General features: G+C 42.5%; 2 protein-coding genes across 4 annotated transcripts in view; both read left to right on the top strand.

Annotated features, from left to right (window-relative positions):
* Nucleotides 1–267: 267 nt before the first annotated feature.
* Nucleotides 268–14,320, top strand: FSBP (fibrinogen silencer binding protein). The gene is made up of 4 exons (XM_088675706.1): nucleotides 268–406; nucleotides 1,834–2,005; nucleotides 6,011–6,445; nucleotides 13,410–14,320. The coding sequence occupies exons 3-4, from the start codon at nucleotides 6,075–6,077 to the stop codon at nucleotides 13,936–13,938; spliced, it is 900 nt and encodes a 299-aa protein (XP_088531832.1). The 5' UTR covers nucleotides 268–406; nucleotides 1,834–2,005; nucleotides 6,011–6,074; the 3' UTR covers nucleotides 13,939–14,320.
* Nucleotides 274–16,195, top strand: part of RAD54B (RAD54 homolog B) — a 38,134-nt gene continuing 22,212 nt past the window's right edge. For 2 of the 3 annotated variants that reach the window (XR_015951544.1, XM_035126045.3), the window contains exons 1-2: nucleotides 274–406; nucleotides 1,834–2,005. Coding sequence is in view for 1 of the 3 variants with exons in the window: in XM_035126045.3 (XP_034981936.3) it covers nucleotides 284–406; nucleotides 1,834–2,005 (295 nt within the window). In the remaining 2 variants the exon portion in view is untranslated. Of the gene's footprint in view, nucleotides 407–1,833; nucleotides 2,006–16,195 lie in introns of those variants that run through there. The other variant, XM_088675705.1, reaches the window with a different exon arrangement.

Raw genomic sequence — 16,195 nt, 5'->3', positions numbered from 1 at the left:
ACTCTGTCACAGGGATTCGAATTGGCGACCTTCGGCAAGCCCTAGGCTCTGTGGTTTAACCCACAGCGCCACCCGCGTCCCACTTCTTACTACTCACCTAATAAGGCTGGTACACCTGGAGGAGAAACAAGAGGAACCATACTTCCTAGATTTTGGGGGTATTTTCTCACTAGTGTGAGAACAGGACTAGGATATATTATGGGAAGTATTGAAAAGTTTCTTTCTCTAGGGCTGGCTTTTTAAAACAATTTTTTTGCTGTTTTTCAGACCAACAGAACTGAACATGAGACGATCAGCAGCTCCTAGTCAACTGATGGGAAATTCAGTCAAAAAGCCGAGGTTTATGCCTCCAGGAAAAACCCATATGTTGTCTCTGAAAAAAGAATCTGAACACTCAGGCTTTGAGGTAATATTAAAAGGGAGGAAAAAAGCAATTGTAATACAGTATTATTACTGAATGAAAACTGTACTTGAAGAATCTATGTCAGAAATCCATGGAATCTTAATTCACTGGGGTAATATATTTGTTTCTGACCTAGGCTACAAGGAGCTTACATTTCATACACAAATTCATTCCGTATAGAAGACAAGCTGTCAGTGAGTGCCAGTATCACTTTCACTCTTGATATTTAATTTTCTGTATGCAGGGATTTATTTATTTTTTGGTGGGGGAGTATTCAGTCATGTATGCTGCCACCTGCAACCTGAAGCTGTTCAGCCCAGGTGCATGTTTACCTGCAAGTTTGCATTCTGCTCTGTCAATCTGTATGTAGAAGGGTCCTGAAAGCAAAACTATAGACAAATCGTCTGGAAAATGACTCCACAGCTAAACATCAGTGGCATCAGTGGAAACTGGTTCACGCGATGGCAGCATTTGCATGTCTCTATACAGTTGATGGTTTACTGTCAACGTGCAGAAGCCTCCCACTTCATTCCTCCCTTCTAGCCAATAAAAGAAAACAACACAATTCCCAGCTTACTGTTACATTCAAACTAGGGATTGTGATTTGTTTCACTCAAAGAAAACCACTACGTGAAGCCAAAGTTTCTAGGTTTACCAGTTGGATTTTGTTTGAAGCGAAATAAACCATGACTCCCAGTTTGGATGTATTGGCAAGCCAGGGATTGTGGTTTACTGCACCCACACTCACCGGGGGATGAGCAAGGCGGAAGTGATTACTTTGTGCATGGTAAACCGTTAACTTTGGCATACAAGAACACACAGACCAGGCCTTGGTTCTTTTGGATGTGTATTAAGATTGTGCCATGGTTTGTACAGTATTTTTATATTAATGTGGAACTTAGGGATGCTGTGTGAGCACAATGCTTGGTACCGAATAGAGCCACAAATACTAGATTCATACATTATTTCAAAGTACATATGTGCAGAAGGTAAATGTTAGCCTTCCTGTTCTAGAAAAGTCTTTCTCCCACTTCTTCAGTTTTCATTTGTGTTCTTTCACCAAAGTTCTCTTAAGGAAGGCTAGAGTGATATATCTGCTCTCAGTAACCCCACCCCAGTCCCAGAGGTTCTCCATTGGGCACTTTTAGGATAGCCCCATCCTTATGTTTTGACTTTCTATTAGAATGGTAAGGCCAGGGAATGCACACAAACCTATCTACTGGCTTGGAAATTGTAGAGAGAGCATACAGTAGTTCAAGCTAGGCTTCTCACAGTGCCTCCTTCCCTCCTTGGAGCTGTCTCCTTAATCATATGCACTTCTACTTCTTTCAGGCTTCAACTTGTATTTAAATAAGAAAAAGCTACACTCTTATTTTGATACTGTTGCATGCAAAGTCATGTAGAATCCAAACTGTTTTGATGTATTGTAGGTGGATGAGGGACAATTGAATGGCTCAACCTCTGGAAACATCTGTTCTACAACTTGTGACTTAAGTTCTACGCTGGCTGTGAAATCTGATCAAGGAGAATTTTGCTCTAAAAATAATAATAATGACTGCCATTTTGAAACCAGAGTGAAATCACCATATAGAACTAAAATAGGTAAGAAAACAAAACATTTGAATGTTATCCTGGTAGACTGGTTTGATATAAAGCATAGCAGTTTAAAAAATTGCTTATGAAGGAAAGCTGTCAGGAGCTTGGGAGCATCTGGCTAAGGATGAGTTTTTTCTCAACAATGATACTGTCAGTGTTTTAGGTTCTCAGAATGAGGAAAGAGCAAAAATGAATAGACGAAAACAAATAGCAGTGACTTTCAAAGGACCAAAGAGTCTGACAGGCATTTGAAGAGGGACACAGTGTATAGGTGTTTATATGATAATATTGGCACTTATCTTTCTCAAGAGACAATGGAGTGCACCTCTGGGGGTGAAGTCAAACCATTAGAGAATCACAGTGCCTGTTGCAACATATATGAAATGAAGTAAAGCTGGCAATTGTCAGTTGTTTTATCAACTGATGAGCGCCGCAACCCCAGAGTTGGTCACGACTGGACCTAATGGTCAGGGGTCCCTATACAGTGGAACCTATGAACGCTTCAGGTAGTAGATGCTCCTGGTTGCGAACTGTGCTCTGGGATGTGAGTGGAAGTCTCATGAGCAGGAGGCCCCATTAGAGAAAGCGCGCCTCATATTAATGGGTTTCAGGTTAAGAACGGACCTCCGGAACGAATTAAGTTCGTAACCGGAGGTACCACTGTACTTAGGAGTATGAGTTCTGAGAACTGTAAACAATAAATGAAGGTTAAGTAAATCCATCAAAAAATAAAGCTATATCTACTAGCTCTAGGCTGTGACATAATAATTTCTGTATTTTATCATAGTAGGCTGGTATGTGTATCTTTGAATAAATATAAAACCTGTCAGATCCCACACTTACCTTTCAGATTTGTTTATCCACTTGCCCTATTTTATGATGCTTGGTGTTAGTGCTGCATTTGGTAAATTGTACTTTGTTTGAAGGATCCTTTTTGTTGTTGTTGAGGCACATTTCTGACCTGCATGATGCTTGGTTCTGGTTTGCTGGTTCCATTTGGTTTTGTGGTTCTGTTAATAGCCTCTCTGGCACTCTTTTTGTTGGATTGTTAAATTTGTTTTTCTGACCCTGTTTTTAAATTTCAATATTGGCTGCTTTGAATGGTTTGTGACACAGTTGTACTCCCACTTACCTGGTTAGAAGTTCCACCCGATTGAATAGGACTGACCTCAGAAGAGACGAGTATGAAACATCATTGTATCTTCCTAGTCTACAGGAGGCTTCTCTATTTCAGAGGTAGAAACGTTTTTTTCCAGCCCAAGGGCTACATTAACTATTGGGCAACCTTTCAGAGAACACATGCCGTTGGTGGGCAGGGCCATATCAATGGATACAATTGGCTTGCTTCTGCATTCATACCACCCTTTCTGTCCTCCAGCCAGGAATTACAGACTTCAGGGACTCTTTAGCCAGGCAAAAACATTTCAGGAGGATGTGAAACAGGGTTAGTAAGAGGTGTAGTCTGGGAGAGGGTGTATGACCTGGGGGGCAGGGGAAATCTGGATTGGCCCCCGGCCTGAGATTCTTTGTTGTTGTTTAGTAGTTTAGTCATGTCCGCCGACTCTTTGTGACCCCACGGACCAGAGCACGCCAGCACTCCTGTCTTCTACTGCCTCCCGCAGTTTGGTCAGACTCATGTTGGCAGCTTCGAGAACACTGTCCAAGCATCTTGTCCTCTGCTTCAGGATCTGACCTTCCAGTGAGGACTCAGGGCTGATTTCCTTCAGAATGGATAGGTCCGATCTTCTTGCAGTCCATGGGACTCTCAATAGTCTCCTCCAGCACCATAATTCAAAAGCATCAATTCTTTGGCGATCAGCCTTCTTTATGGTCCAGCTCTCATTCTTTACCTTTGCCCTATTCTATAATATATGAAAGGGGGGATGGAACATTCACCTTACTCATACAGATTGTTTTATTTGCTCTCATTATATTTTTAATATTGCCCTTCCGGGGGGCTCAGAGCTGAGGTCATGGTGCTCTACCTGAGCTATGAGTTAATAAAATTACCAATGAATGTAGGTATAAGCATAATTAACAGGCAAATTGTGGGTGAACCTTGCTTGAAGTTGCCCACGCCAAATAGCTAACTCTTTAAAAATTGTTTATTATTTGGCTTCCCTCTACATAATTATTAGGGCTAAAGTAGCTATTGGATTAAATCTTCCCTCAGATCTTCTCAGACTTGATACAAGGTAAAGATTTCCAAATCCTAATTACAAATGGAATGATCTGTCCATTTTGATTCTCTTAGGAGTTTTTTCTTCTTCCAATCTTCTGTTCAGTTCTCCGCACTTCTGCGGGAATTTGCATTTTATAAATCATTAAAGTTCCGTTCTGATCCATATGAAATATTTCAGAATTTACACTTGGGCAAAATGTCTATTAGTTAGCAAACTTTCAAGAAATCTTCATCAGGCTGGACATAAAGCAAAAAGGGGTGGGGGGATGGAGGGATGTTGTAGCCAGACAGTCTGGATTTGGTCATTGCTTTAAGATGAAAGTGCAGGAGGAGATGGCAAACTTAATTGGATTAGGCTAGGAGGTGCTATGCTGGTTTCAGGTTGCATCAAGGACTGCTGGGACAAAGAACTGCCGCAATGGCTGATCTCCTGTTTTTGAAAATGTAAATGCCAGATGTCTCCCAAATCTGTCTCAAGTCTTAAGCAAAACACACTTGTTAGATAGTGAACAGGAATAAAGATGCTTTAAAATAGGGATCTTTTCATTTGTTAGATGTATGTCTCTTTCAGTTTCCTTGGCTTAAAATATTGCCTTGGGCAGGAAAGAATTCTGAATGGCCGTCTTAAAGGATGTCATACTTTATCCTCACAACAACCCAGTGAAGGGAGGAGGCCAGGCCAAGATGTGCTGCTTTAGTGACCTTCATGGAGTGGGTTTTCCAAGTCCAAATCCAACAGCCTCTCCTACTTCCTTTTAGTATACATTTTCTGAGAGAAGGAGAGAGAAAATACTGTGTGAGAATTCCTGTGTGATTTGGGCAAACAATAGTTAGAAATTGATGTTTTCCATTTGTGCAATGGTTGGATTTCTTAACATAATAATAGCTTCTTGGTGGAAGTTATGAAAAGCCCACACAGTACAATGAATCCAGAACCCTGATTGAATGTTGTGTTTATTACTTGACTCCCGAGAGCTATTTTTTAGCCACAGTCCTGCTGAATGGTGATCATGGATGCTGTGAGATGGGTAGATTACCGAAGGGCACAGCTGCAAGGGGTGGTGGAATATGAAAAGAACTTGATGTTAACGTCTGCCGTCCGCCCCCAGCTCTTTTGTTCACGGCACTCCTTTTGAGTGACTGCCTCTTTAAAAAGTGTGTGCGTGCGTGGGAAGCCAAGGCAAGCTGCAAAGTGCTGAGGAAGCTTAGCTTTACTGTGAAGCCTGAGCCTGAGTGAAACCTAACTAGCTAGGCGATATGCAATTCCTGATTGACAGCAGGACTAGCATTATGCAAATACTGCCAGAGAGAACAGCAGCTAGGGAGCCGTGATCAGGGGCTCTGTTAGGGATCTCTCTACACACGCCCGCTCCTAAATCCCCCTGTTTGTTGTTTTCATTTCTCCTTTTGCTGTGGTGGTTCGTCTTAACAATCAATAAATGACCAAAAAAAAAAGTTGTTGCTTTCTTGGGCATGAATAAATCCAATCCTCTGTGCAGTTTCAGTTTCTTGTCAGCTCAAAGAGATGTGCGTGAGCTTGTTAACTCAGGATGAATTGGGTAATATTTAGCAGGGTAATGTGCTAATCTTTAAACCTTTTATGTTTTCAATCCGGTGTATGTATGGGTCTCTTGACACAAAAGTGTGTGTTTTGCCTGCTTCTCGTCTCCTTCAATCTGAAGCCTTATGTAGGTCAGGCTTGGCTTAAGCAGATTTCCTGAACCTGCGTCAGCTTAAGCTGAAGGAATTTTAATAAACCCTCCCTTGTAGGCGTGGGCCTAAATGAGACAAGCCTAGTTAAGCCTGATCTTTTTCTGTTTGTGAAAAAGAGCCGAGCAGAGCTAGGATCTGCGTGGTGGTTTCAGGAACTGTTTCTTCAAGCTGGAGAGAACGATGGTTGGGAAGGCCAGGTCCTCGAATTTTACCTTGTCTGAAAAGCTCGATTTGCTGAAACTTGTCAAGCCGTATGTTAAGATTCTCGAAGAGCACACCAACAAGCACTCAGTCATAGTGGAGAAAAACAAATGCTGGGACATCATAGCCGATAACTACAATGCCATTGGAGCAGACCGCCCTCCTCGCACCGCGCAGGGCCTGCGCACCTTGTACAAGAGGCTCAAGGAATACGCCAAGCAGGAGCTACTGCAGCAAAAAGAGAGCCTTTCTGATTACAAAAGCTACATCTCTGAACCGACCAAGAAAGTTGTGGAGATGATCCCCCAGATTTCCAGCGTGTGCTTGAGGGAGAGGAGCAATCTGCCATGGTAAGTTGCCTTTTACATTGCTCCTGGATGGCTGCTACAGCGCCTCCTGTCTTCTCTGGCCATCCCCTTTTGAGCTACATGCCTTAGCCTTTGGGAAAAGTTAAAACCTTGTGATCATTGTTATTATTTACTTCTTTAATTTTTAAACAGTGACTGACTTTTCTGTTCAACTTCCAGCCGCATTTCAAAAGATCTTATTGTCGGACCCTTGGCAAGTGAGGGTTAAGAAAGAATCCAAGTGAAATAGGAGCTCCAACTTTTACCCCTCCCCTTTTAATAGGCATAGCATTCAAACACTGACCAAGCAAAAGGCTGTTCTACATTTAAGGTAGTACTACGGTCAACTTGCCTCTGCATACGGAAACTGACGCCTGTTTTGGATAATATCTATCTACATGAAGTCGAGCAGGAGAACAAAGGAGCCTCTCTCAGTACAGTGTGCCCAGTCAAGGATTATGTTAATCTCTCAGGGTGGAATACATTTTGACTGAATTTAGACCTTTTAAATGATTTTACTTGGTATGCTACCATGCCTTTTTAAACAATGCAGATGGATTGTTTTAAACAATCACATTCTCGGAGGCCAGTATGCAAATTAATGCTCTAATTTAAACTGCAAAAAAGAGGGCATGGAGCACATTTACAGGGGTTGTGCGCAGACAGATCGGAACACTGCAGTCACACAAAAGTCTTCATATTTTCCATCAGCCTTTTAGTGTATAATCAAATCGGAGCCTCTCTAGATTTGAGCCAGAGGTAGAGCAGGCAGGCTGTCTTCAAGCTTTCTTGCAGGGCCTTTGCTTATGCTGCCCTCCCCCTCTACAAAACACGGCTGCTCAAAAGCTTCTCAGACCAGATTTGTCCTGTGCCTGGATGCAGACATTTTAAAAACCAGGGGGAATGGAGCAGCTCTCTTCCTTACTCCTGTCACAAGCCATTTAAATTCATGTCACTTACTGTGCAAAACAAATATGTTAATCTGAGTTTCCGGGAAAACTGGCATGTTTGTGCACACTGGCCAGTCCTTGATTTGTACTGCCTCTGGATGGTAACAGTCGTCTAAATCCCACCATGGCAGATGCTGTAAAAATAACATGTGGTGGTGGGCCTTTTGGTGAAATAATTCTGTATTGCCTAGGGTAAATAAGGTATAATCAAAATGGACTTTTACAGCACAATCCTTTATCTTTCTACTCAGAAGTAAGCCCCTGTTGAGTTCACTCAGGTGTACTCCCATCTAATTACTGTATGTATAGATATGTAATAGCATGTTAGAAGGGTGTGTGTATATAATTTCTACAATACTGATGTAGATTGAAATGGTCAGCATAAGCCAGAAGTATGGGGTCACTTTTTGGGTGGTCATATACTCTTCATTTAACCCCTTAGCCAATACAGCAGGTTTCTTTTGTAGCTTAATAATTTTGTAGTTGTGGAAATGGGTGGATTTGTAATTACAGTTGTATTTTATTTTTGTATTGTAAGCCATTATGGGTGCTGTGTGAGCAGCACAAATGTGGCACACAAATGTTTTGAAAATATTAATAGTGTGCACCTTAAAGACTATTGAAATCTGAAAGATTTGTTTGTTATTTTATTCAATAACAAACGTTTCCCAAAAAATCAGTTCACTAACAGTTGGAGAAACAATCTCCTGATCCTGACGATATTATGTTGGAGTAAGCTTCATTAATCTGAATGAAACTGACTTCCCTGTAGTTGTTTGGGATCTAAGTGAAAAGCTTTTCTAAATCCTTTTTGTACATAATATATTCCTTTTTCTCAATAGAGAACTTGTGGACCAAATTGGCCATCCTCCCAACCAACTGAGATTCTGCCTCTTCATCTTCCCACCTCTTCCCATTAATATTGTTTCCGTGTCAGTCTCTGCTGTCTGGAAACCATTAATTTCTTCCTCCCATTTGATTAAGAGAAACCTGGTACGTAGGACCATTGAGTCATGGAATGGGGTTGGCCAACAGGGATAGAGAAGAATAGTGATGCATAGCTCCAAATTTCCAGTTCCCAGTCAAAAGTCACCATTGAGAAGCAGAAACACAATCTGCTCTACCTCATCTCTATAAAATGCTCCAGTGGCTGGATGAGGTGGTGGGATGAATGAGAGTAATAAACTGAGTCTGAAATCATAGCATGATGGAGGCTCTGTGTGTGAGTCCAGGAAATTGGACTCTTTGAAGGAGCAGGTGCGCCATCCAGGGTGTCACTGGAGGTGCAGATGTCCTCAGTGGCTAGGAGGACCTTTTAACAGTTATGACCACTCATGCATTGGTAACCTCAGGGTTGGGGTACTGCAATGTGCTCTGCACATTTGAGGTTGTGTTGGAGGCTTCAACCAGTGTAGGACGTGGCAACTCAGTTGCATGTGAGAGCAGACAACTGCCAGTGTTTAACACCTTGTCCACTGCATTTTCACTGGCTGCTAGTCTGTTACCAAGCCAAGTTCTGGTACTAACATATAGAGCCCTATTTGGCTCAGGACCAGGTTGCTTGCAAGACCTTCATAATCCTTATGTACCTGGTAACTCCCTGCATCCTACAGGAGACTTTCTCCTCAAAGTCCCCAAATATCAAAAGCCTGCTTCACAGCAACTTGAAGCAGGGCCTTCAGTGCGGCTGCCACTGTTTTGTGGAATAAGTATCCTTGTTGAGATACCAGAGGTGCCCACCCAGTACCTCTACTTTCCAGAAATAATGGAATACATTTTTTTGTTTTTCCAGCAGGATGAAAAGGTAAGCGGCCTTAGGTGTTCCTTTTACTGTTTTTAAAACTAATTTGAGCTGTTTGTAAATTGCCTTGAGGCACATGCAAAAGGAGATTCACAACTTAGTATTACTGATTAATATTTTACCCCCCCCTCCCCAAGCTCACATTGCTTATAACAAGAGTTCAGTTCGTAAGCAACCAATGACTCATATATTTCCTTTATCCACGGGCTAGCCTGTCGTGCAGTGTCATTTGACTGACATTGCCATTCTCTGTTGCCTGTTATGACCCTGAGCAGTGCTTTTGGGTCCCCCCCCCCATTTTGTGTATCCTGAACTGCAGTTTCAATTACCGGTAAATCATAGCTTAATTCAGTTGAAAGGTGTTGGAAATTTTATTAGAATTGTTTTGTTACCTCTTGCCAAGTAGTTAGAAAGCTCGGGGCAGCCTTTATGAGGCCAGTTAGCTTATGGGGCAAAAAGTATTGGGCTTTGTGCTCTCTAAGATTTGGCTGAAAGACAGAAGGGTGTGTGCAAACCTTCACTTGTTCATTGTTTCTATGCTCCTAATCTCCATCCGCTTTAAACATGCTTTAAAATGCATGTTTATTAATGATGTGAACCCTGTGGTCCAGGGAAACCATGGGGCGATTCACTTTGGTGCCCTAAACTGGCAGTTGAGGAATGCGGTAGGCACCTTCCTAGTGCAACGTCTCTCAAACCCCAGCCCAGCTGTTTTTCTTTCATAGTCCAGCATCAGGCCTTTATATATCTGAGTTTCTAACTCTTGGCTACTGATAAACAATCTAATTACCAAATGGCACCTTATCACAGTCATCACAGTGGTCTGTCCAGGCACCTTCTTTTGCAATAGGGTTTATTATATTTATTACTTACATTTTTATACTTTTTATATTTTAAATGGCAAATCTCAAAGCAGTTTACAACACATAAAACATCAAACAAAACAATCCAGAATAAAAAGAATTCAAGCTTTGAGGAAAATACTCCAGAGCCTTCTCTAAGTGATATTTTGCTTTTCCCAGTTGCCAACCTTGCATCCAGGAATCTTCACATGGCTGCAATTGGACCTGGGCCAGTCAAAAATGCTCCTGGCTAATTTCTAACTGCCTGCAATATGCAGTTAGCCCCTAAAAAAACCCGAGTGGGTATCAATGGTTCTCTCCCAAAAGGTAAGCAAGTATGCAGGCCTTGGAGAGTAAACCTACTATGAAGAAAGGTTCCATTATTTGGAGCTATTTCGTTTAACAAAAGGGAGACATTAAGGAGGTGTATAAAGTTACACATGGTGTAGGGAAGGTGGATAGGGAGAATTTTCTCTCTCTGAATACTAGGGAAGGGGACATCCAGTGAACTGGAAGGTGGGAGAACCAAGACAGAGTAAACAGAATACAGTACTCCTTCACACAGTGCATAATTAAACTATGGAATTTATTGGTTTGCACAAGATGTGGTGGCAGCCACCAACTTAGATGACTTTAAAGGGAACTCTAGACACATGACTGTATATTACCCCCAGAATCAGAGGCAGCATGTTTGTGACCCAGCATGCTTGTGCTCACATCCTTCTTGCGGGCTTCCTGTAGGCACCTGGTTTGCCACTGTGGGAAAGAGGATGCTGGTTTAGATAGACCTTTGGTCCTGGACTAGTAGGGTTCTTATGCTTTTAATACTTAAGACTCCTTGCATTGCCCCTATCAAAGCAGATTTCAGCTCCGTTCCTGGACTTGCACAGTAATCAAGTACCTACGCTCTGTTTTTACGGAACACCCATGCTATGCATGTAGCTGACTAATAAAACAGGGTTGGGCCACCCTAGTGAAACACACCATTGTATGCTGCTGTTACCCAACACCCTTGTCGAAGACGGTCACTTCCATATGAAACTAGTAACAGCAGATTTAGTCTGGGTGGATCAGCATATGATTTTTTTGGAGGCAGTGCAGTTAGGAATCTAATTTGGCATTTGATGACCAATTCCAAGCTCTATTAAAACTGACATAACTGACTCATACTAAACAGATGCTGGACGGATTCTGAATATCAATTCCGCCATGATAACTGTGTCTCCTAATTTTGAATAGAGGTGTCCCCACACTAGTAGATGAAAACTTGCATTCTTCTTTCCTAAGTTTATAATATAAATGTGATTTTTTTGATTTAAGCTAGTTTTTTGTAAGATAGCCAGTTAGCACACACTGAAGGCATTTTGTGAGAACATTAATGCAGATTTCCAGCCTGATCTTCATCTCCATTAATGTAGTAAATTATATTTTCAGCTTTCAGAATTTTGGTCGGACTGTTCATCCACCCACCCCAACATTACTCTGTATTGTATTGTATCTTGTTTTTCATAGCTGTTTTAAAAATATTTTAAAAACAATAAATAGGTAAGTTGGTCCTGGTGCTTTACCAGGCTGTCCAATGTCTTTTATAGCTGCTTAGCAGCTTGCTGTCCTGTTAAAGGACTTTAGCATGGACAGGAAGCCTCCAGATGTTAGACTACAGCTCCCATCTTTCCTTACCATTGGCCATGCTGGCTGTGTCTGATGAGGGGAGTCCTACAACATATGGACACTCACAGAATCCCCATCTCCAGGCTTGAGTCACAACAGTTTCTCTCTTCTCTGGTTCTGGTGAGGCTAGGCTCTCCAATCCACACTACTTCTTGGGCGCGGGGGAAAGATACGTAATTTGGCGGAAGGGAGAAGGAAAGAGGAAGTCCTCTCCTTTATTGGAGGTTTTTAAGCAGAGGTTGGATGGCCATTAGTCATAGATGCTTTAGCGGAGATCCCCGCATTGTAGAGGGTTGGACTAAATGACCCTTGGACCCTTCCAGCTCCAATGACCCTTCCAGCTCCAATGACCCTTCCAGCTCCACAGTTCGATGATCCTATGATCTTCAGTAGTCTCTCCCATACCTCCCTCCATACTTTCAAGGCCCCCTGGAAAGGCGAAAGTGAGAGAATGTTGCTGTGGCGTTCACACAGGGACCCCGGTCGTTTCACGGACTATTGACCCTGTGCCACCACTGCTCTGCTGCCACCAACCAGAATCCCCTGGTAAATTACTGAGTCTCAGTCAGGATTTAAGTTAAACAAATAATCGAGAGTTTATTTCAAACAGCAACAAGCTTTTGATATTAGATGCACTGTTACACGTTATCCTCTCAATCTCAACCCTGTCTTTATCTCTAACTTCTCTACCTCACCACCACCAACTCCCACTCACCAACCCTCCCAACCACCAACTCCCACTCCCAACTGCCAACTCTCAACTGCCAAACTGTTCCCTTGGGCTGTGTCTTAAAGCCCATAAGCTCCGTTTCCAGCTTCCTATTGGTCAGCCTGTTAACCCTCCCCCCCCCTCCTGCACAGTCTTATTTCCCCAGGAATAGGCAAACGCCACAGTTGCTCTTTCAGGATTTCACCTAATCTGGAGAAAGGTGAGAAGCTGACCTTGAGCCCACCTCACAGGTCCTCTGAAGGGCAGGATCATTCACTGACCTTGCACTGTACTGGGGAACATTTGGAAGCAGCTAGAAATTCTTTCACCACTTCCAAGTTCTTCCCAGCCCAGTGCCAAGTAACCAGGTTACTCTGGCCCTCCCCACCCCCTAGACAGGGAAGACCCCCCTAGAAGGGAAGAGTTTGAATAGCCACAAATAATCACTGACTACTAAAGCCAGGTAGCACTTGTGACCCCCAGAACTTAAGTGCTGAGATACTTTGAATAGGGAATTTTGCAGGATGTGTGGAATATATGCAGAGAAAGAAATGCTTTGAGATAAAATGTTATTCAGACCCTCGAAAAAGGAAGCCATACAAAGCCCTTAGAGCTAAACTGGCAGGAATGGTTTGAGATTTTATTGGTCCTTTCAATCAATAAATAATCTACACTCCTCATTTTCTCTGTATTTCTTTCTTCACTTTTTCAATTAGATTTTATTATTCATCATATGACAAAGTCAGGTAGCCATATGCTTTGTGTACCCCTCTGTGACAAATCTACATGTGAACAATGGTAGTGTCTTTTATCAAATGCTAATTCACAAGTGGTTGGGACTGGTTGGGGCTGATGAAAGTTGTAATCCAAAACATCTAGAGGTCACCAGGTTGGGGAAGCCTGCCTTAGAAGTTGAGGTTTTGCCTTTTTCATGGACTAAGAAGATCCTTTTTCTTTTCTGTTAATGATGAAAATATTATTTGTCTGTTTTCAGTGCTACACCGGATAAAAAAATAGTTGCTACTACCAGCTCACCACAGTCATTGTTAGAGCACCAACCTGCTGCTATCACATTGGAGCTGGATGAAGACGAGGAGGATGTGAAGCCACCCGCATCATTGATTGTAGAGTTACAAACACAGGAGAGCTTAGAGCAAAGAGAAGAAGAACATTTGGTCCATGCAATGGAGAGATCTCCTTCAACTTCCCTGTCTTCTGTGGATATAAGAATGTTGTCTCCATCTCCCATCCACAGAAGAGATGAATTTTTCAGGCTGGAAACTGGAGAACGATTTAGACCTGCATGTGGGGGATATGATCCCCAGATGTTGCAAATGTTGAAAGAAGAGCATCACATCATTTTGGAAAATCAAAGGAAAATTGGGCTCTATATCCAAGAAAAAAGGGATGGCTTGAAAAGAAGGCAGCAGCTGGAAGAAGAGCTATTGAGAGCAAAAATTAAAGTAGAAAAGTTAAAAGCGATGAGACTACGTCGGGATCTTCCTGAATTCAACAATCTTTGAATATTTAGCAATTCTGCATAAAAACCAGGGTTATTTCACAATTCTTTTTGATCTAGAAAAGAAGTATTTACCCACGTTTTGGGGGTAGGGGTATGCATGTTTTCCCCATTTTGTTTCTCATGCAAATTTGCAAAAAAAAATTAAAGCCATTTTTCACTGGTCTTCCCAGGTTTTCTGATTTAAAGTAGAACCAGATCTAAGACTTTAAAAAAAACACCCTTTGAAATCTTATGACCACCTGACTGTTAGCAAAAGCAAATGATAACTTATACAGCTGTTGTAAAATATGCTGATCTTATTCTGTTTCATTTTTTTGGTGAATCAGTTCTTATCTATACTCATCTATTTGTGAGTCAATAAACATATGCAAAATGGAGAAAAATACTATCTTTGTTTCCTCCTTACATAAAACTTGTGGAAATGGCTGTAGTTCAAATGAAGTGTTTGTCATAGAAAGGAATTGCTGGTGAGATATTTTCATGTTGACCTGAACAAGGGTGAATATAATGGTGGCATTCGTACATCACAATAAACCACAGGTAACAGAATACTTTTGAGTGTGCACTGCAGAGGGCTCCTCCTTCACTCCTCTCCTCTAGACTGCAGAAGCAAGAAATCATGATCTCTGGATCAGTGTTACATCTGAAGTAGGGATCTTCATTCCAGACACACCACACTGTTAAAGCAAGTTTTGTTCTTGGCTTACCTACTGTGGTTTGTTTTGAGCAAAAGAAGCTATGATTCCAGGTTTGCATATAATGCTTTGCCAGGGATCGCAATTAGTTGCTCCTACTGGGTATAAAGGAGAAGTGAAGCATGCACAATATTCATGGTAACTATGGTTTATTGCAGCAAAGCCTTTTGGCCTAGATGCATCTTTACCTATCCTGCCTCCCCTACCAGAGTCACATAGGATGTCAAGCGTAAGGGCAGTTGAGCATGGCTTAGCTAAAATAGCCACAAGGGCCAAATGGGAAGTCCTAGCAGTCCTAATTGGGCTTCCAGTCCAGAAGTTCCTTGTCACTGGTTTAGGCCTTATCCATACTTGTCTGTTGCCCTGCTCTTCCAATCAGAGGTTTGCACTTTAATGCTCCGTGTCCAAGCGGTTTTAGGGTTTTTGCCCCAAGCTTTCCTCATGGAAACCTGCTCTTTAAAGTTGAATTGGAGCAAAAATCGATTTGGGTTTTCCACGAATTGACGGTTCCTTTGACTGAGCTTTGAAGAGCAGGTTTTTGCAGGGAAAGCTCTAGGGGGCAGGGGAAAGGTGCTCAGACACTGAGTTTTAAATTGCAGAATGTGTCTGGAATGAGCGGAGGAAAGGTAAGTGTGGACAAGCTCTTACTTAGGACATGCAAACTGGGACAGAACATATATATATATATATAAGGGCATGTGGGTGGCTGTCCACTTTTCTTCGAAACCGCTTGACTGATTACGTTCAAATTTTGACATAACGTCCAAAGCGAATTTGAGAGTGACCATATACAGGTTGTGTAGACAGATGTCACACCTGGGCCACGTAAAACCCCAACAGCCCCGTGTTCCAGAACTCACAAATCACCCTCAAGTGCATGCTGGGAGCACAGGAGATGTTGCAAAACAGCACCGTCTAGTGATGACTACACTGGTACTACACCTAGGAAAGTTTCCCTCTCCACAGCATCTCGGCTCAGCTTTCCTGACTGGGCCGAGTGGAGGTGGGGGCTCACTTGGTTGGTGGGAGGAGGGGGTGGGATAGGTCATGGGTCGGGACAGGGTGGGGCCAATCACAGGGATGAGCCGGGGGTGGGGAGAGGAGGGTCCGGGATAGGTCATGGGTTGGGACAGGGTGGGGAGAGTCACAGGGATGACCCTGTGTAAACAACACACGTAAAACATTTCAACAAAATGAAGGGGGACTCTGAAGGTGAGTGGAGTCTTAAGGGGGACTCTGAGGGTCCATTTAACAGACTGAGCCACAGCAACGCTTGGCCGGGCCAGCTAGTGTAACTATAAAAGTACAATACAGTAGTACCTCGGTTTATGAACACAATTGGTTCCGGAAGTCTGTTCATAAACTGAAGCGTTCATAAACTGAAGCAAACTTTCCCATGGAAAGTAATGGAAAGTGGATTAATCTGTTCCAGACGGTCCGCGGAGTACTTAAACTGAAACGTATATAAACTGAAGCGAACTTTCCCATTGAAAGTTATGGAAAGTGGATTAATCCGTTCCAGACGGGTCTGCGGAGTACTCAACCTGAAGGGTACTTAACCCG

The sequence above is a fragment of the Zootoca vivipara genome, chromosome 8 (assembly GCF_965207765.1).
Source record: "Zootoca vivipara chromosome 8, rZooViv2.hap1.1, whole genome shotgun sequence".
Taxonomy (NCBI): Eukaryota; Metazoa; Chordata; class Lepidosauria; order Squamata; family Lacertidae; genus Zootoca; species Zootoca vivipara.
This window is presented reverse-complemented; position numbering and strand designations above follow the sequence as displayed.

Coding starts and splice junctions, on each gene's coding strand:
- FSBP (XM_088675706.1), top strand. CDS start 6,075: ATGGTTGGGAAGGCCAGGTCCTCGAATTTTACCTTGTCTGAAAAGCTC. Junction 6,446..13,409: donor GAGAGGAGCAATCTGCCATG/GTAAGTTGCCTT, acceptor GTCTGTTTTCAG/TGCTACACCGGATAAAAAAA.